This window comes from Spermophilus citellus (genome assembly GCF_964194105.1).
Source record: "Spermophilus citellus genome assembly, chromosome: 2".
Lineage (NCBI taxonomy): Eukaryota > Metazoa > Chordata > Mammalia > Rodentia > Sciuridae > Spermophilus > Spermophilus citellus.
The window spans coordinates 158,713,184-158,734,575 of NC_138183.1; the positions used below are offsets into that span (position 1 = coordinate 158,713,184).

General features: G+C 35.9%; 1 protein-coding gene across 3 annotated transcripts in view; it reads left to right on the forward strand.

Moving 5' to 3' along the window:
• ALG9 (ALG9 alpha-1,2-mannosyltransferase) overlaps positions 1–21,392 on the forward strand; it is an 86,835-nt gene that overhangs the window by 3,617 nt on the left and 61,826 nt on the right. For all 3 annotated transcript variants that reach the window (XM_081266010.1, XM_081266012.1, XM_081266011.1), the window contains exons 4-8: positions 4,631–4,701; positions 9,308–9,396; positions 11,965–12,100; positions 14,533–14,620; positions 14,790–14,895. In XM_081266010.1, coding sequence (XP_081122136.1) covers positions 4,631–4,701; positions 9,308–9,396; positions 11,965–12,100; positions 14,533–14,620; positions 14,790–14,895 — 490 coding nt within the window. The remainder of the gene's footprint in view (positions 1–4,630; positions 4,702–9,307; positions 9,397–11,964; positions 12,101–14,532; positions 14,621–14,789; positions 14,896–21,392) is intronic.

Sequence of the window (21,392 nt, forward strand, 5' to 3'; positions counted from 1 at the left end):
TAATGGAATAACTTTTATTTACTAAGACACTGTGACATGGCTATAACAATGACCAAGTAAGTTCTTGCTTCATGGAACTTATAGTTCAGTGGGAAAGATGAACACTGAACAAGTCATTCTAAGTGACAGTAGGTTTTACAGGGGAAGACAATACATCCAAGGTGCATACAAGGTGCAGTAGGATAGCATTAGGAAGTACTGATTTAAGTAGAGTGCTGAAGAATAATTGATTTAACTGGGACCTTACCTGATTAGTTTTCAGGAATTTGATTATGATGTCTTGATGTAGAGTTTTTTGAGTTTGCTCAGATTGTTGTATCTTTAAGTTTATGCCTTTTGCCAAATTTGGGAACTTCTTGAGTACTTTTTTAGTCCTGTTCAGTTTCTCCTCTCCTTTCGGAATTTCAATGACAAGAATTTTTTGTTATTAGTCCTACAGGTCCCTGAAGTTCTGATCTTTATTTTCCCCCTAATCTGTTTTCTCTGTTATCCACATTGAATATTTCTGTTCTTCTGTCTTCCAGTTCACTGATTGTTTCCTGTGTCTCTTCTATGCCAGTATTGAGGCTAGAGAGACAAGCCTTGATTGGAGTGTTTTCTATATCTTTAGAATATTCTTGAGTGCATTTTTAATATTTTATCCAGAGTTTTTTTATTTACTTAGCAAGAGGAATAGGGAAAAGGCTCATCTTCCTTAAAGCAGAAGTCTCTAATTAGAGAACTGAAGAAGTTGGGAAGAGCCTTGTAGACCAAGACCTTTAGCCTGGAAAGAAGCAACATGGTCTTCTTGAATAAATAGGTTTGAGTCTTGGAAGAGATAGAGAGGGGTTGAGTGGATTAGATGAGACTGAGGAGGTAGGAAGAGGCCAGATTATATAAGGATCTATCAAGGATTTGACTATTTTTTTTTCCTCCACATTTATAGAGCATTAAAAGGTTCAAGGGGCTGGGGATGTGGCTCAAGCGGTAGCGCGCTCGCCTGGCATGCGTGCGTCCCGGGTTCGATCCTCAGCACCACATACCAACAAAGATGTTGTGTCTGCCGAGAACTAAAAAAAAGTAAATAAATATTAAAAGGTTCAATACCTGGTACCGAAAAGAAAAAGAAAAAAAATGATCAGAAAAGTAGCACTGGTAAAAAGTGACAGAATGACAGAACACTGTCCCTCCCTCCCTCCTCTACCTAGTATCTCATTTCTGTTTTTCAGTTTGTCAGAGGAGAGAAAATATAGGATGAAAGACTTAGTAGAGAACTAAAAATATGCAGTGTTTGGCATTTTTTATTTCCATTTGTATATCCACTTTAAATTGACATGTTTGACATAGTTTTTCTCTTATATCAATTATCCTCTTTTTTTTAATAGATGGACACAATACCTTTATTTTTATGTGGTGCTGAGGATTGAACCCAATCAATGCCTCACACTTGCTAGACAAGTGTTCTACCACTGAGCTACAACTCCAGTCCTCAGTTACCCTCTTATTTCATTGATGTGAACAGCAATTTCCTTCTTCCTGTTAGTTCTGTCAATGGAACCAAGAGAACCATCTGCCAAAGGGAATTGTAGTTCAGAGAGTCCCTGCCCCAATATAGTAATGCTGAGGAGTAGAGAAAGATAGTTGTTGCTGTGAGAGTATGGTAATAATTCACACCTGTAGTGATGGCTACCTTTCCAACTTCTTGCTACTCCAAACGAGAACACGTTTGTATCATCTCTTTCTGGATCTGTGTATGAATTTCTCTGAAGTGTGCGTTCAGAAGGGAATGCCACACATGGATCCTTAGGCTTACTTACCTCTGAGTCCTGCCAGATTGCTATCCATATGGCTGTACAAAATTGAGGTTCTAGCTTTGTCACTTCACTTAAGTGTTTGATATTTTTTACTTTCTTGTGAAAGTGAGATGCTTCTCATTTTGATTCCATTACTCTGATACTGATGAGGTAGAACGTTTCTACATATATTTGTTAGTCTTCTTATTTCCTTTCCTGTAAATTACCTGTTCATGTCCTTTGCTTATTTTTCTATTGGGTTTTTGCTCTTTTTTTTTTTCCCTGATTGGGTTTTAGATATTGGACATCTTTCTCTTGGAGTGTCATATGTCATTAACTTCATGGTCTTAGTGAGCAGAAATTCTTAACTTTGATATAGTCTTGAATCAGTTTTTTTCTCAAGGTTGGTGGGTCAGGGAGATATTTATATGTGTTCTCTTTATAATTTTACCTTTCACTTACAAGACTAATCATTTGAAGTTTAATTTTTATAAATTAGGAAAGATCCAGATTTTTTTTTTTTTTTTTTTTTTTGCTATGTGGTAAAGTGAATTTTCTAGCACCAACCACTAAATCTCTGAGACTGGACCCACTCCCAAGAGATAGCATTAATTCATTCATGAGGGTGGAGCCCTATGGCCTAATTAGTTTTCTTTGGTCCCTCTTAAAGTTCGCTCTTTTTTTTTTCTTTCAGAATCTTAAAGTTCACTCTTAACATCACTGCACAGTGACCATGCTTCCAGCACATGAAGCACCGGCATGGTTTGGATAAACTGTTTCCAAACTATAAGAGTATATTTAGTTTCCACCATTCTACTCCTTTTATCTTATTTTTTTTTTTGTGTGTGTGTGTGTGTGAGTGTGTGTGTGTGTGTTTGTACCAACTAGGTACTGTGTTGAATATTAGTAGAGGTGGAGCATTGTTGTCTTGCTTCTTAATACAATTCTCATATAAGTTCATGTTAATCTTTAACTTTCTAAATGTTTATTTGCACTCCCATTAGGAGTCCTTAAACAGACAATTGCCAAAAATTATCTATGTATATCTCTTTATATATGTATATATAGATGTATGTGTGTGTATACACATGTATATATTTAAAATTTTGTTGTTGGTGTTTTGTTTTTTGGTATCAGGGAATGAACCCAGTATCTTTTTTTTTTTTTAGAGAGAGAATTTTTTTTTAATATTTATATTTTTTTAGTTTTCAGTGGACACAACATCTTTATTTTTTTAATTTTTATGGGGTGCTGAGGATCGAACCCATCGCCCCACACATGCCAAGTGAGCGTGCTACCGCTTGAGCCACATTCCCAGCCCCCCACCCCCACCAGGGACTCTTAACTACTGTGCTACATCCCAGCCCTTTTTATTTTCTATATTGAGGCAGAGTCTCCCTAACTTGCTTTGGGCCTTGCTAAATCACTCAGGCTGAGGCTGGTCTTGAATTTGTGATCCTCCTACCTCAGGCTCCCGAGTCACTGGGATTACAGGCATGCACCACCACATCTGGCTATCTATATTCTTGTGTGTGTGTGTGTGTGTGTGTTTGTGTGTGTGTGTGTGTGTGTGTGTGTGTGTGTACTGGAGATTGAACTCAGGGGCACTCAACCACTGAGCCACATCCCCAGCCCTGTGTTGTATTTTATTTAGAGACAGGACCTCACTGAGTTGCTTAGCACCTCGCTTTCACTGAGGCTGGCTGGCTTTGAACTCGTGATCCTCCTGTTTCAGCCTCCTGAGCTGCTGGGATTACAGACGGATGCCACTGTGTCTGGCCCCATCTGTATTCATTTTATTTTTCTTTTTAAACATTTATTTTTTAGTTGTAGATGGGCACACTACCTTCATTTTATTTTTATGTGGTGCTGAGGATCGAACCCAGTAGCTCACACATGCTAGGCGAGCACTCTACCTCTGAGCTACAAACCCAGCCCCCACATCTGTGTTCTTAATAGCATCTATAGTAGTATTCATTGTATAGTATATTTTATTGTATTAATGAACCTGGAATTACTTGGATCACTTTATTGGACTCATTTTGAGATTTTGTTACAATAACGAACATGGAAATTATTTCCAACTTATATGTATTTGTATTAATCATACTTTGTATTTAGTGCTTATGTTCTGAGGAATTCAGTGCTCTCACAACATATGTATTCTGTAGTATTAAAAGCTATTCAGTATAACTACTTTTTCTGTTATTTTTGTTTTTAAAATTGATGTCCTTAATACAAATTAGTAAAACCACATTACAGAAGTTTGGAAGATAGAAGGAAAAATACTAACTTAAATTCCATCAGGCTGCCACAGCTATGCTTACCATTTATTATAGTTCTTCACAGTATTTTCATATACATATAGTTTTCATATCTGTAATTCTAATGTATAATAATATTGTATTGTACATTTTCACTTAGTCATTTGTGAGTAGTTATTACTTAATATATTTTGTCTGAAGTGCTTGTGGAGTGAATGAGCATTATATTGCGAGAAATTGTCTACTGTCATTGTAATTATGAATTTTAATATCTATATAATATTTCATGAAATCAACATAACATAGTTTATTTAACTGTATACTTGTAATTGGACATTTTTAAGTTTTTGAGACAGTTTTTACTAAATTAATTGCAATTGACATTTTCATGAATGGCTCCCCTTGCTGCTGGAAATAGGTATCATGAGTCTAGGTTTATGAAAGTTTGTGTGGTTCTTTATACATATGGCTTTTCAAAAACTTGTATCAGTTGATAGAACAGTTTGTTGATGATGACAAATGACAGTGATTTCATCTTTATGAGTTTTGTTTCCTATCTGTGACTTCTGCTTTATTTTTGTGGGTTTCTTTCAGATTCTTGTCTTTTACTTTTTGCGATGTCTTCTGGCTTTTGTGAGCTGTATTTGTGAACTTTACTTTTACAAGTGAGTATAAAAGCTTTGCTAAAAAAAGTTCTAGGAGAAATTTCATTATAGCATAGATCATTTCTCTGATAGTCCAGGCAATGATCAGAAATAGAATGTACTTTCCTTCTAGCTCTGAAGTGCAACTTCTTGTTTGCAAAAACAGTTGAAGAGGAATATTTCTAATTATCATTTTCTTTTCTGTGTGTGTGTGTATACACATGTATATATTTCATTATATATATACATCTTGGAGAAGTTCATACATCATATCGTTAATTTTTTTTATGGTACTGGGGATTTAATCCAAACCCTTGCATATGCTAGGCAAGTATTTTACCACTGAGATATATTCCCAGCCCTCATATTATCATTATTTATTTATTTATTTATTTAAATATTTATTTTTTTAGGTGTAAATGGACCCAACACAATGCCTTTATTTTTATGTGGTGCTGAGGAACGAACCCGGGTCCTGCCCGTGCTAGGTGAGCGCTCTACCGCTGAGCCACAATCCCAGCCCCAGGCCCTCATATTATTAATTTTAATTCTGTTAATCCATTAGTAGGATTTAATAGAACTTTATTTTTGGTTCTGAGTTACAGAATCATGATTTATCTCTCCCCTAGAGCATATCTGATAGAAACTATTCCCAATGCAGGGTTCTTTGCTCTTATTTGCACAAAATATATTGACTTTCATAAAGTAACTATCAGTTGATTGAATGTTAATGGTATTATTAAGCATTTAAATGTTCCAATAACAAGAATAGTTCCCATGCCGGGTGCGGTGGTGCATGCCTGTAATCCCAGTGGCTCAGAAGGCTGAGACAGGAGGATTGAGGGTTCAAAGTCAGCCTCAGCAATGGCGAGGCTCAGTGAAACCCTGTCTCTAAATAAAATACAAAATAGGGCTGGGGATGTGGCTCAGTGGTCAAGTGCCCTTGAGTTCAATCCCCGGTACCTAAATAAATAAATAAATAAATAAAAACAAGAATAATCAGTCACTTTTTTTACATGGCATATAACAAACATCTTATTTTAGTAATGCTTTGATGTATCAAAGGTATTTGAACTTAATGATCATTATTAAAAATCTTCCTACAGCTAAATATGTCAGATTTAAAATAAACCCTTTTGTCTTGACTTTCAGTGGAATAGAGGAAAAAACAAAGCCAGTGCTGATTTTGAGAACTGTAGCCATAAGTTGGTCTTCAGATGGTTTGGGGCATGAGTTCAAATTACCCAAGTAGTTCCCTAAACCCAAAGTTGAAGATTTGCTTTAAATTGTAGTTTCCCCAGGCATCTTATAAAAATTTCTGTTGATAACTGGACCTTTAACCCAGATGTCAAAGAATTACCAGATATAAGATCCTAGTGAACAAGAAATTATAATAAATGTAAATCACAAAATAGGGCAATCACAAAGACAGGAGTAAGACATTATGAATTAGAGCCAGCAGAAATAATAATCCCAATGACTTTCTTCATAGAACTAGAAAAAGCAATCATGAAGTTTTTTGGAAAAATTAGAGACCCAGAATAGCCAAAGCAGTGCTTAGCAAGAAGAGTGAAGCAGGAGACATCACAATACCAGAACTTAAACTATACTGCAGAGCAATAATAACACAAATGTCATGGTATTGGCACCAAAATAGACATGAAGACCAATGGTACAGAATAGAAGACAGAGGCAAACCCACATAAATATGGTTATCTCATACTAGAGAAAGGCGCCAAAAATATACATTGAAGAAAAAATAGCCTATTCAACAAATGGTGCTGGGAAAACTAGAAATTCATATGTAGCAAAATGAAATTAAACCTCTCTCTCTCACCCTGCACAAAAATTAACTCAAAGTGGATCAAAGACTTAAGCACTAGAACAGAGACCATATAACTTTTTTTTTTTTTTTTTTTTAGAGAGAGAGAGAGTGAGAGAGGGAGAGAGAGAGAGAGAGAGAGAGAGAGAGAGAGTGAGAGAGAGAGAGAATTTTTAATATTTATTTTTTAGGTTTTCTTTTTTTTTGGTGGACACAACATCTTTGTTTGTATGTGGTGCTGAGGCTCGAACCCGGGCCTCACGCATGCCAGGCGAGCGTGCTACCACTTGAGCCACATCCCCAGCCCAAGACCCTATAACTTAATAGAAGAAAAAGTAGGCCTAAATCTTCATCATGTTGCCTTAGGACTTGACTTCCCTAACAAGACTCCTAAAGTGCAAGAAGTAAAATCAAGAATCAATAGATGGGATGGATTCAAACTGAAAAGCTTCTTCTCAGTAAAGGAAACAATCAAGAATGTGAAGAGATAAACTAGAGAATGAGAGAAAATCTTTACCACTCTCACCTAAGATAGAACACTAATCTCCAGGATATATAAAGAACTCAAAATACTTAACACCCAAAAACCAAATAACCCAATCAATAAATGGGCTAAGGAATTGATCAGATTTCACAGAAGAAGAAATACAATCAATTAACAAACATTAAAAATGTTTATCATCTCTAAGAATTAGAGAAATGCAAATCAAAACTACTGTAAGATTCCATCTCACTCCAGTTAGAACGGCAACACTAAAGAGTAAAATCAACGATAAGTGTTCATGAGAATGTGGGGAAAAAGGTACACTCATGCATTGCTGGTGGGACTGCAAATTGGTGCAAACACTTGGGAAAGCAGTATGGAGATTCCTCAGAAAACTTGGAATGGAACCACGATTTGACCCAGCTACCCCACTCCTTGGTTTATACCTAGAGGACTTAAAATCAGCATACTACAGTGATGCAGCCATATCAGTGTTTATAGCACCTCAATTCTTAATAGCTAGACTATGGAACCAACCTAGGTGCCCTTCAACAGATGAATGGATAAAAAAAGTGTGGTATATATACACAATGGAATATTACTTAGCCACAAACAACAGTGAAATGATGGCATTTGCTCCTAAATGGATGGAATTAGAAGCGATCATGCTAAGTTAAATAAGGCAATCCCAAAAAGCCAAAGGCTGAATGTTTTCTCTGATAATTGGTGCTGATCCGTAATGGTGGGGGGAGTGGGTAGGCAGAATGGAGGAACTTTGGATTGGGCAGAGGGGAGTGAGAGGAGAGGAGAGGGTGTTGAGGTAGGAAGGAAGGTGAAATGAGGACATTATTACCCTATATACATGTATGACTAACTGTGTGACTCTACACCGCATACAGCCAGAGGAATGAGAAGTTGTGCTTCATTTGTGTATAATGTGCCAAAATGCATTCTGCTGTCAGTATAATTAGAACAAATTAACAAATAAATAGTAAAGAAATAACAGTTGGCTAAACTGTAAAACTTTACTTATTAGGAATCATTAAAATATGAATGTAAAATAAGTATATTTAGTATATTTAAAGAAACAAAAAAGGGAACTGAAAAAATGAACAAGAGAAAAGAGACTACAAAAAGGACCAGGTAAATGTGAAAAAAGAACCAGAACTCGTAGAAATGACAATATAATTATATTATTATTATTAATTTTACATAATGTTATATAATAAGCAATATTGATATGATATTCATAATACTTATATATTATAGATATTTAAAACTCAGCAGGTAATTTTAACAGCATTTTTTGGATACTGCTAACAAGCAAACTAGTAAACCGGAAGACTGATTTGAGGGAATTATTAAGAATACAGTACTGATAGACCAAAAGAAGAAAAAGAAGAAGAAGAAAATATAGGAATATGTAAGAGGCTAAAAAGTATGTAAGGTAGAGTTGAAAGATTTGATATAGATCTCATCTGAATTTAGGAAATGATACAGAAAATGAGGAGAGGCAATATTCAGGAAATAGTAGCTGAGAATTTTCTAGAATTGGTGGGAAAAAGTGATAATCTCTAGATTTAGTAAATCTTATATATCCCAAACTATATTCATGAAAAGAAATCAGTGAAACTATGTAAAACCCCATGGACAAAGAAAAAGATGTTAAAAGTTGACAGAGAACTACTGGAATATCTATAAAGGAATACTAGAAAAAATATTAGACAAAAAAAGGTGTCTTCAAAGTGTTGAGAGAAAATGGCTGTCATTCTAAAATTGTATATTCAGTCAAATCATCTCACAATCGAGCTAAATAAAGGAAGGCTTTTCAGAAGAGGAATTAAAAAAAATAATCCAACCAACCAAAACCCAGAGAATTTACCATTTAACAGATTCTCATTAAAGGAATTTCTAAATGATGTAAAGAAACAAAATGATTTCAGAAGGAAGCTCTGAGACAAAATAAGGAATCTGAGCAAGGAAAAGGCTATCACATAAGTGTATCTGAACAAACAAAGCAATAATAATATCTAAAAATGTTTAATTTGTGGAGTAAAAAAAAAAAAAAAGAGAGACCTGGGGCGGTGGTTGTGGCTCAGTGGTAGAGTGCTTGCCTGGCACATAATTTTAGCATGTAAAGTATGTATTTCCTCTTGGATAGGGAACTTTACTCCTATGTCAGGAGTAAGATGCACATGAAAATGCTAGCAAACTTATCAGTTCTATATTTGATTTTAAATTTTCAGTATTATCTCTGATAACATGTTCTTTGATTTAAAATGTGTCTAATATCTGTGATACTAATAGTCTTTGCCTTTTAGGGCTGTGTGCAAAAAGTTTGGGCTCCATGTGAGTCGAATGATGCTAGCCTTCTTGGTGCTCAGCACTGGCATGTTTTGTTCATCATCTGGTAAGTAAAAGTACAGGTGAGAGATAGCAGTTTCTTCCATGATTTGCAGTTGCATTGCAAGGAAGAACTTGTCCAGACATATGTTATATTTGTATAAAATGTCAGTAATTTGCAGAGCACTCTTATCTACATTATCTTGATTAACCTTTACAACAACCCCGTGCTATAAATAAGAGAAACATTTTCTCATTTTTGCAGGTGAAGGCACTGAAACTTAGCAAGGTGAAAAGAACTTACTAGATGTCAAAATCCATAACTGAAACTCACCAGGGTGCTTTTTATTACATTCTTGCATCAACCACTCACTTCCTTTCTTGGCCACGATGGGAAGGGAAATGATTTTTTTTTTTTTTTAAGAAGTTCTTTGGGAATGCTGGGGCTGTGGCTCAGCAGTAGCACACTTACCTGGTATGTGTGAGGCATGAGGTTCCATTCTCAGCACCACATACAAATAAATAGAATAAAGGTCTATCAACATTTAAAAAGGGCTGGGGTTGTGGTTTAGCAGTAGAGCACTCGCCTCGTACATGCGAGATCCTGGGTTCAATTCTCAGCCCCACATAAAAATAAACAAGTGAAATAAAGGTATTGTGTCCAACTACAACTAAAAAATAAATATTAAAAAAAGTTTTTAAAAAGTTATTCTTTGGGCCTAAAAATTCTTTTCTTGATTATTTTGTTTTCTGCCCATTATTTGAAATGTGCAATCTTCTATTTTTTAATTTATTTTGATTTTGAAGTTAGCTTCTAGGAATTTAGAATAAAACCTTTCAAACTGTGCTGCCATTGAGCTTCTGTGTTTTGTGTGCTGAACCAATACAGCCTGCTAAAAAGGTATACTGTCAATTACTAGTTCTCTAGAAAAATTAAGTTACTAGAAAATTAAGTTACTAGGTGTCATTGTCTCAATTTTAGTTTCTGCTTGTATAATCTAGAATCTAATGTGCATACTAACTATATACCAAATATAGTATACACAAAAAATAGTATCTGGCACAAAATTACATGTTTACTTTTCCACTGAATATATTGAAATTAATGTTGCTTTGTGGAAAGCTCAGGGTTCTACCCTGGAATAACTTTGAGATCCATTGTCATAAATTTGTTGATGCTTTATCCTGGAAGCTGGTAGAGACCATGGATACCTCTGTACTTTTGTCCTCTACCTCAGTAGGTGGAATTGATAGCATTGGATGACATCATATTATGTAGCATTTATTTTTGAACGTTGTACCTCATGTTTTTTTTTTAGTTACCTTGCCACTCTAAAAATTGAGTTTTATGTGTGGGAGATTTCTGGGAATATCTTTAATTTTGTACAATCAGTTGAGGCACATATTAGTTAAAGGAAGCTTTGATACAGAGCTTCTGAACCCTGTTCTGAGTTTCTTAAATCTCACTGCTTCTTTTTTGTAGTTCTTAAAATCAATTGATTTTTCTTCTCTAGTGCTTGCTGTACGATCAGATCTTTTGCAGCAGGAGGTTCAGATTTGAATTTTTTTCCCCAGTACTAGGTATGAGCCCAGGGCCTTGTACATGGTAGGCAAGTTCTCCACCAGTGACCTACATCTGAAATGCTGCCCCCACTCCTTTTTAATTTTGAGACAGGGTCTCTCAAAATTGATGAGGCTGCCCTTGAATTTGTTATCCTCTTGTCTCAGCCTCCCAAGTAGCTAGAATTACAGGCATGCACTCTTACACCTATTCAGATCTACATTTTTGTTCAGAGTTTTTAGAAATACTTTGATTGTTGTTGTAGAAGCCCTGAATATGCTCATTCCTCTGCTGTATACCACAACAAGGTACATGTAAATAATTAGGAGACTATCCAAAGACCAGATTGTTTGTCAGTGGATGCAGGATGCAAAGTGGTGCTGCTGAACTGGCATGGTAGAGCAAGCACGCCTATAACCCAGTGACTGGGAGGCTGAAACAGGAGGATCGAAAGTTCAGAGGCAGCCTCAGCAACTTAGCAAGGCCCTAAGCAACTTAGTGAAACCCTATCTCAAGAAAAAAAAAAAAAAAGGCTGATGATGTGGCTCAGTTTTTAAGTGCCCCTGAGTTAAATCCTTGGTATGAAAAATAAAATAAGTGCTGCCATCCAATGTCTGGTCCTTGAGTCAGACTTCCTAGAATTCCTGTAAGGTACAGGTTAGGAACTAGTACAGTCTCAGGAAACTACTAAAAGATAACTTTCTTCAGAAATAAATTGTCGGCTATGGCTATAAGACTTTTAAAGCATTTGTCTGCCTGGAAATATAACCTGGAGTAATTCCTGGGGAAACTGGAATTTATAAGTTTTAGATTTGAGGAACAGGCTAGGAGAAAAATGATGAGGTTAGTCTGTAATTAGAGCCGTGTGTTGATACCTAAAAAGAGTGAGAAAATAAGAAAAGCATTGAACATTCTTTTTAAAGGAGGGTCCCTTTACCGGCTATTTCTTGTATTGTATTGCCCCAAATATGTTGCTAGTTATTGACATTTTTCAGCGTAAGTTAATTTTTAATAATTGATACCTAATCTTAGACTCTTGTCCCCTTCCCTCCTTTCATTTCTTTACTTTTATAGCATTCCTTCCTAGTAGCTTCTGTATGTATACCACGTTGATAGCCATGACTGGATGGTATATGGACAAGACTGCCATTGCTGTACTAGGAGTAGCAGCTGGGGCTATCTTAGGCTGGCCATTCAGTGCGGCTCTTGGGTAAGATACTAACATAGTTCCTCTCATATATTCCTGGGCATATGGTAAATCTTAATGTTGAATTAACTCCATATTATCTAGGTATCACCTAAAGTTATAGGAATCGATTGTACCTATGAAGATTCTGGGAAGCAATAGCATGTTTTTATTTACTTTTTTTTATATATTTTAAGTTGTAGATGGACATAATACTTTTATTTATTTATATGTGGTGCTGAGGATTGAACCCATTACCTCATATATGCTAGGAAGCACTGCACCACTGAGCTACAACCCCAACCCAAAAGCATGTTTTTCTTAATGCTTATTATTATGATTAATTCTAATAAGAGTAATGGCTGTTAAGCATCTGCTGTATCTGAGGCACTGCTAAACCCTTTGTAAACTTTATTCCAGAATCTGACAACAGCTCTGCAGGAGATCATTAGTGCTTTATAATTGAAAAAATAGAGTCCAAAAGTTTGAGTAATTCATATTTAAGAATATGTTTGCTTTTGAATCGAGGCCTTTCTGATTGTTTAACTGATATTTTTCCCCCCACACTGCATCATACTATGCTATACATTTTCTTCTTCATCAAGGCTTGAAATCTGAATTTGCTTCAGTCCCTTTTCCCTTGTCCCAGTATTGTTTTTTGTTCTTGGCAGAAGACGGTGGGTTGGTACAGGGGATTGAAATCGGGGACACTCGACCCCTGAGCCACATCCCCAGCCCTATTTTGTATTTTATTTAGAGACAGGATCTCACTGAGTTGCTTAGTGCCTTGTTTTTGCTGAGGCTGGGTTTGAACTCACAACCCTTCTGCCTCAGCTTCAAGAGCTGCTGGGATTACAGATGTGTACAACTGTGTTGAACTCCTTTTATTTTTTCCAAGTTCAATTGTATCTCTCATTCCTTTCCTTTACTCTTTGTTCTCATATCTTTTATTCTAATTTGTGCTGCTTTAACTTATTGACTGTACTAATAATTAAAAAAATTTTAGTTTGATATTAAGGTTATTATAAAAGTAGTATTTCTTTACTTAAAAAAAAAAAAGTACCAGAAAGTGGGCGCATGCAAAAGGCCCTGGATTCAATATTCAGCACTGAAAAAAAAAAAAAAAAGGTTGTATGATTTAAAAGGAATTCCTAATTCTTTTCTCTTCTAGCTATCCTTGTGTCTATAAATGCATAGGCATACACACACACACACACACACTTACCGACATTTTGAAATAAATAGAATTATTCTGTACATACAATACCTTTTATTTTTTTTGGTATTGGGGATTGAACCCAGGGGTACTTAACCACTGAGCTATATCTCCAGCCTTTTTTATTTTTATTTTTTGAAACGATGTCTTGCTATGTTATTTAGGGCCTTGTACACCATTGTGCCTGGCTATTTATCTTTTCTTGAGCACAGATTTATGTCATTCTCTATCAGTTGCATAATGTTCTATTATACAACTGACTATACTATAATTTATTTAACCATGCCTTATTGGTAGTTTTTGCTACTGAACATAATGTTTCAGTGAACATTTTTGTGTGTGTGTGTGTGGTATGGTACTGGGAATTGAATCCAGGGCCTTGCACATGCTAAGCAGGTACTCTACCACTGAGCTACATGCCCAACCCTTCAATGAATTTTGTACATACATCTTTGTATACTTGGTGGAATTTCATTATGGCATAAATTTTTAAACAGGAAATTACTAAGAGGATGGGTCATTTAAAATTTTCTTAATTTCCTTTTAAAAGTCTGGTTTCCCTACCTCCAATATGATCTATTCTTTGTATCATCCTAAAATTATTGTATCTTTAAGATTGTATCTTAGGCTGTTTTCTATAAGTTCTGCTATCTATAAGTTCTGAAGGAATGTAAAGGAAGAAGAGTTAATGGTGTTGGAAGAGGATATATCAGAAATGAAGTCAGAGTTTGTGATATTATATTGCTAAAAGCCTACTAAATCTTATAAGAGAAAGATCAGTATTTATTTGCTGGGATCGATGAAGGATAATAGGGTCCAGTTGCTTATAATTAATATCTTTTTTTATATATTATATTTTTTTTAGTTGTTGATGGACTTTTTTTTAATGTGGTGCTGAGAATTGAACCTAGTGTCTCACATATGCTAGGCAAGTGCTCTACCATTGAGCCACAACCCCAGACTCTATAATTAATATCTTTTAAATGTCCATTATACAGAAATATGTATAAAATGGAGTTTGTTTAGCAACTCAGTATTTAGATTTGTATATGTATGGGACACATTGATCTCTAGGTCCTTATGAAAAGATCATATATTTTTCAGAAGATATACTCTCACTGGTTTTCTTTCCTCTTTGTCACTGATAGAGACATTTTATTCTCAACTTGGCATAGATACGTGTGAATATGGCCTGTTAAGTATTTTACATAACTTCCCATTTTGTTTCTCTGTTGAATAGTTTACCCATTGCCTTTGATTTGCTGGTCATGAAACACAGGTGGAAAAGTTTCTTTCATTGGTCACTGGTGGCCCTAATTCTCTTTCTGGTGAGTTTTCTTTTTTCTCGTTTTGTTCTCATATCATAATGAAAATAACTTCTGATGTGGAAAAGGAAACATTAGGAGGTGATTTTGTTTTTCATTCTCAGCATTTTGAGAATATTCCTAGAGTAAAACTCCATAATTCCTGTACTTTCTGTTTTCTGTTCTGTTTTAGGTGCCTGTGGTGGTCATTGACAGCTACTATTATGGGAAATTGGTCATTGCACCACTCAACATTGTTTTGTATAATGTCTTCACTTCTCATGGACCTGATCTCTATGGTAAGGCTTTATGAAATTTGGGGAAGAGTAGAAAATAGCTTCACTTACCTAAACTTCAAAATTTTAATTCAGTTATCTCATTTCATTAAATATAGCATTTCTTTGCTGGTGATCTTTTCCTGCTTTAAATTTAAAGAGAATGATATTTGACTGGTTATGGTGACACATGCCTATAATCCCCACTACTCGGAAGGATAATGCAGGAGGATCAGAAGTTCAAGGCCAGCCTGGGAAACTTAGCAATACCTTCTCTCAAAATAAAAAATGAAAGAAAGGGTTCAATTCCCAGTACTGCAAAACAAACAAACAAACAAAAAACCATTTGAATGTAGCACAGTGATGTCATGTAGCCACTTAAATACTTCTCCTTGAAAAATGTGATATTCAGATATTAGTCCTCTGTCTTGTTATGTTACTCCCAATTTCCAGAGATAGAGTCTTGAGAACTATTGAACGTCCATGGTTTTTGATGCTACTTTTTTGTTGTTGTTTCTGATGTTGAGGATTGAATCCAGGCCCTTGTTAGGCAGGCTCTCTACCAATGAGTTCAGCCTCTACTCTGTCTTTTTCCCCTTTATCAGAAAATTAATGTGGTAACAAAAAGAAAATAATAACATCATCCCATCATTTCCATATGGCTATTGTTGACACTTGGAAGTATATACCTCTAGACATTTTCTGCACACACAGATACTTTATATTACTTTTTTTTTTTTAAATTTGCATCACTTCAATACCAGATATTAGGAGAGAACATTTGGAAAATCTGTAAACAAAGTGTAACAAATGGGAATGGGGTCATCAAGAGATGGTAGGTAATTTGGTCATTTAGGGTTAAGAGAAAAAAATTGAATGCCTTTAAACTGGACTGCTTCCTCCAGTGTACTCCCATCTTCACTCCTCCTTTCCTACCTTTCTCACCAGTTGTTGAGCCAAGGTTTTGTTTTGACCCCTGAAGGCATATGAGTTATAGCTACATAGGTTTGAGCTGGAGATTTTTCTGATCAGATCGGCCATGGAGGGAGACATTTTATGAGAGAAGCAGATTTTTCATTAGAATAAGTATAATTTCTTGTACTTTAATCTTTTAATCTATAGAGTGTTCTGAATATGTGAATGTCTTGCCTATGCTATGAAGCTGGTCAATATTGTCACCTTGTTTGCCTCTTATAAATTGAAGTCTTGTTGCTAGCCATGTCCCTCATTTGCCTGAGCCACGGTATAAGTAGATCCAATAGATTGCACGAGAAGCTTCAAGTGAGATTTACTTGAGCTCTGGTATTTTGGAAATATTTTCATTTTAGATAGCAAGTAATAGATCACAATAAGGAGTGCTTTGTTTGGTGAACTGTATTCACAAATCACATAAAGAAAAATTGCTAAGTGAAAGAACTTTCAAAGGCTCCTTTATGGTTCCAAGGTCCTCAAGGATCTGAGAAAGGCCTCTAATTCTAAGCTCTTGCCTCTAGATGTCTCCCTTCAACTAGGGAAAGTTTGCATGTTTTTAATTGTTCCTTGTTTTAGTTTATAAGATTTTATTTGAATCTATAAGACAGTAGAAGATTTAAAACCCAGATGGCATTGATAAAAATTGTTTACATGTACCCTATTGGAACTAGATCCATTCTGTATAGGTGAGATAATTTCTACTTATTTTGAAAAATTGGCTTCTCCAGTATTATGAATGGGTTATTATAGAATAATATTCTGATTGCTTATTTATAAAACCTTTGTTAGAGTACATTAAGGTGACATTTTTTGTAGCCCTCTAGATTGGTAAAGCTTATAAATCTAGAAATAATAATGTTGATAGAGAAGTAAGGAAGAAAGAATACATTCTGATTTTACGTTTATACTTCTAGTTTAACTATGGGTTGGTCAGGGTGCTGTGGTAAGTTTGGGGATCCAATAGAGTAGTGTCCTGTTCTTCTTTGGACATTAGCATTTGTTATTCATTTCAGCTAAGGTTTTACTAGGAAAGAGTCCTTGGGGCTTCTGTTCTGCTTTGGTGTACCTAGGATGGCTTTGGTTCAGGTTTTCCTGTTTTGGATATAGATAACTGATCACTGTTCTAGTGGTGGCAAAAGCTTTGTTGGGATAGTGGAAATAGTAAGAACAGCCATGAATAGGACTGATACAATGCTGTAGTAGCTAGCCTTAAGGGAATTATTCCTCAGTAGTAGAATTTTTGAGCTTTTACCTCATCTTTGAATTGACAGATTGTTTTGGTCTGATTTTCATTCTTTAAAAAGTGTAGGCTGGGTTCAGTGGCATGTGCCTATAATGCCAGCTATTGAGGAGGCTGAGGCAGGCAGATCATAAGTTCAAGGCCAGCCTGGGCAACTTAGGGATTTTCTTCTCTCTCTTTCTCTCTTTCTTTCTTTCTTTCTTTCTTTCTTTCTTTCTTTCTTTCTTTCTTTCTTCTTCTTTTTTTTTAAATGTCCCCTCTCTGGCTTGGGATTTCTTGATATTGAACAGGAATAAAATAGATATAAAATACTTAAAAATACTTTATAATTGTCAATCCATTCAGAAAATATCAAAGACTTATTTTATAGGTGCATTGATGATGTAAAATTATCAAACAGTGAGATGGTATATCTTCAGTGTTGGAAGTTCTGTTTCATTTATGTATGTGTTTGGCACATTTTATATTATTTTGACTATTTTATAAGGGTTTCCTGCTCCAAGTGCCTCATTAGCTATTGTAGGCACACACTTTATCTGAAAATGGAAATGCATTATGCTTATAGTGTTTTACAGATTTTTTTAAGTGCTGTTTCTGATACATAGGAACATAAAAAGCCTACATATACTTTTTGTATGAATAGACTTCAGTTGAAGAAACAGTGAATAAATTGCCTTTCAATAGACTGTCTCATAAGGCTGCAGGCATACAGTAATTATAGTACAGTGTATTATGTGTACAGTGGGATGAAGAGAGTCAGGGAATCATAAGAGCAAATTCCTCTGATGGTATCAGGAAAGATGTAGTGATTGAGCTGAGCCTGGAAGGAAGAGTAGGAGTTTGCCTAGTAGATGCTGGGGTGGGGGGTCATTTTAGACAAATGGAACGTAAAGTATAGGACTGCTGAGACAAAAAGATTGAATACTGAATTTTTTTTTTTATCTTTTTTTTTTTTTAGAGAGAGAGTGAGAGAGGGGAGAGAGAGAGAGAGAGAGAGAGAGAGAGAGAGAGAGAGAATTTTTAATATTTATTTTTTAGTTCTCGGCGGACACAACATCTTTGTTGGTATGTGGTGCTGAGGCTCGAACCCGGGTCGCACGCATGCCAGGCGAGCGTGCTACCGCTTGAGCCACATCCCCAGCCCCTGAATACTGAATTATTTTTAAACACAACATTTTAGAGCATTGACTGAATTTTGGGTAGAAACTGTTTGGTCTTGAGCAATATGATTTTATTCTTTCCATTGTGATTATAATAATATAAATATTTACCTTCTCTATTGTTTTTGGTTTTCAAAGAGAACTTTCTACCTTTCTTGGCTAGATAGCATATATTAATGATACATTCCAGACCTGAGCTGACTACTTTGTTTTGAAATCAGGGAAAAGTAAAGGAGTACTTCTGCACAGATAGCAATCACAATGCCTTCTGTTTACTGAATGCCTGTTACATTATGTGCCAGAAAATTTTCACATACTGTCTTCTTCCCCTCATAAAAACTCTGTGAGATAAAGATAGGCATAAATTATGCACAGATGAGGAAACCAAAGTTGAAGTGGTGAAGAACTCAGCACTTAATTAAATAAGTAGAACAAATCAGATGAGAGCACAGGATTGTCTGACTCCCAGGCCTTTGTTCTTTCAATTGAAAATACCCTTAGCAAAACCCTGGAATTTAGCCATTGAGATTCTACAGGAGAATAAGTTTACAAAAACAGTCAGCATGAGTTCAGAGTAGTAGAAGGTAAGAGTCAACCCAAGGAATGAGGGGAAGTGGCACCTTTGAAGGGTTTTGGCCTTGGAGGGCTCAGAGGGCAGAGTGATATGCATGCTAGCAAGCTGTTTGATGTATGAGCACTGTGCTTGATCCCTTTTGAAGAAAGAAAGAATGTTTTGATAAAGTAAAGAATACTTGGTGTAGGAAATTTAGAGTGGTATAGACTAAAATTGTAAAGTCATAAGCAAGATCTTACATGATTTGTAGGGTCGAAGATCAACAGGTAAAACAACATCGCAGAAAAGAAAAGTGATTTGTTTGGCACTGATTTTTGCCTCTGGTAATGTTTCAAGTTTCCAGATGTTGATGTGGGTGAGTTTTGTTGTCTGGTGTTTGAATAGAAGTGCTCTCTTATGAGGAATTCATTGGCCTGGAGAAGGTATGGGAGGCACTTAAATGAATCACTTTTCCCTCAAAATCAACAGTGGGTCTACTCAAGACTGTCACTTTGCAGCTTAGGACAGGACCCTAAACCTTGTTTATGTGTTTTGTCAACATTAGTCAGATCACTGGACAGGAAGTTTCAGAAGGTAAAGGCAAATGCCTGCTGTTTGAAGGCTTGCTGTTTCCCATCCTTGCAGCAATAGAGGGTAAAGCTCCAATGGAGTCTTATGACTGCTTAGAGTTGACTGCCAGCCAGAACTGTTCTGGAGCCTTCATTCTCTTGTTAATCATTTCTGTGGAATTTTGGTGGCTTTTCCCTCTTGGTGTACAAATTTGACATTTGTAGGATGTCTTGCTGTAATTTAGTTCCTACATACCTGTTAAATATCAGACCCATAAAAACGTTCCCCTTCATTCAATCTGTTGAACAGTAAATATCATTCTTTCTTTAAGCCTCTTTCAAAACACCCTTTAGATCATTTGATTGAAAGGAATTGAGGCATTTTCCAAAAAGGGAGAATTGTGAGTCACTCCCTGCAGAAACCCTGCTGCCAGCTTGCTTTACCTCACATCTTGCACAGGTTCAGTGCTCTGCTTATCATTCTGAAGTGTTTTTGTCTGCATTGTTCAGCTTTGATATTTTTTGAACATTAGTTTTGAGTTCCCTGGAAGAAAATACAAGTTTAAACCTTTTTTTTTTTTTTTCCCTAAGAAAGTATCTCAATATGTAGGGAAGGATACTAGCTAACAAAATTCCCCCCCCCCCCGCCCTTTTTTTTTTGGGTCCCTGTTCACCCTTGTTTATTAAGACTGTTGTCACTTGAACTTTCTTTACTCTTGGCTTATCCCCCAATTTTTGTACCATCCTTCAGAGAAATAACAGCCTGTTATGAAATGCTCGAAGCCTAGCTCACAACTTAATGCTTCTATACTTCAAAGTGTGGTATACCTAGGTAAAAAGACAGCTCAAACAGAATGGTATAATAAATTGTGATAGAGACAAACTTTCTATAAGTGGAATAGTTTTTCTGAAAAAAAAATCTATATTTGCAAATATCAAAGAGACAAGAGGCTTTTTTCTTTTGATGCTTACTATCTGTAATGCATGGTGTAAAATATAACCCTCTTTCTCTCTGGTCACTCTGTGTTTTCTTTACAGGCACAGATTTTCAAAATTCTGTTAGGAAAAAAAGGAGTTAAAGGTTGATAGCACTGCCTCCACACTGATGGTCAGGAGAGGGTTATGTGAAAACTCTCCTCTCCAGTAGCTGGAATCTACAGGACTCAGTTTATGTTTTTAAGTATTAATTAAAACCCAGAGAAGGCATGTATTTCTGTTTTGAAAATAGCACCATCCAGTAGTTTTTCATAAAAAAGAGTGGTATATAAAGAATACAAGATTAAAATATCCCTAATGTTCTGGCCTGGGTCAGGATCTCTGTTGCTGAACAATCCAGTTAGTATTAATTTTTTAACACATTTTAATTGTAGAAATTGATGGGTTTTACTGTGACATTTCCATATGTGCATGTATTGTTCATGGATCATGTTCATCTTCCCTTTTGTCTTCTCCTCGCCTCCCTGCTCTCCCTTCTTCCCTGGCCTCCTTCCAGATCCCTAATTGTTCAGTCTTTGTGTTTAGACAGGAAGGAGTGAACTTTTCCCAAAGATTACAAGAAGTTGAACTTGAACTCTTCCTTAGTATGCACCCCCTGCCTTTTACTCCTTCCCTAAATGTTTCTAGCATTATGAAGTTTGGTTTCTAATCTTATTTTGCTGTGCAAGCTGCAAAAATGTCAGGTTTTTCTGACTATTCCTCTGCCTCCTGATTACCCTTTTAAGCAATGCTGATTGCAGGAAATTGCTGTGGTGCAAGGCGGGTGTCACAACACACAGTGATTAAAACCCGCATGTGTCATTCACTGCCTGATTGAAGTAATCATACGGAGGAAAAAAGCAGATGAAAAACCTGCTAAATGTGCAGAGGAGGACTGTTTCTCATTTAGATTTAAGGATTTTGAGTTAAAGATTGAAATCTACTGTGAGTGAGGCTTGTGTTTTCAGCATTTTGCTTCATTCTGAATCTTCTAAGCTTCTGAGCACAGCCTGATCTCAGTATGATCCTACAAAATCAAATTTGTTGCTTCT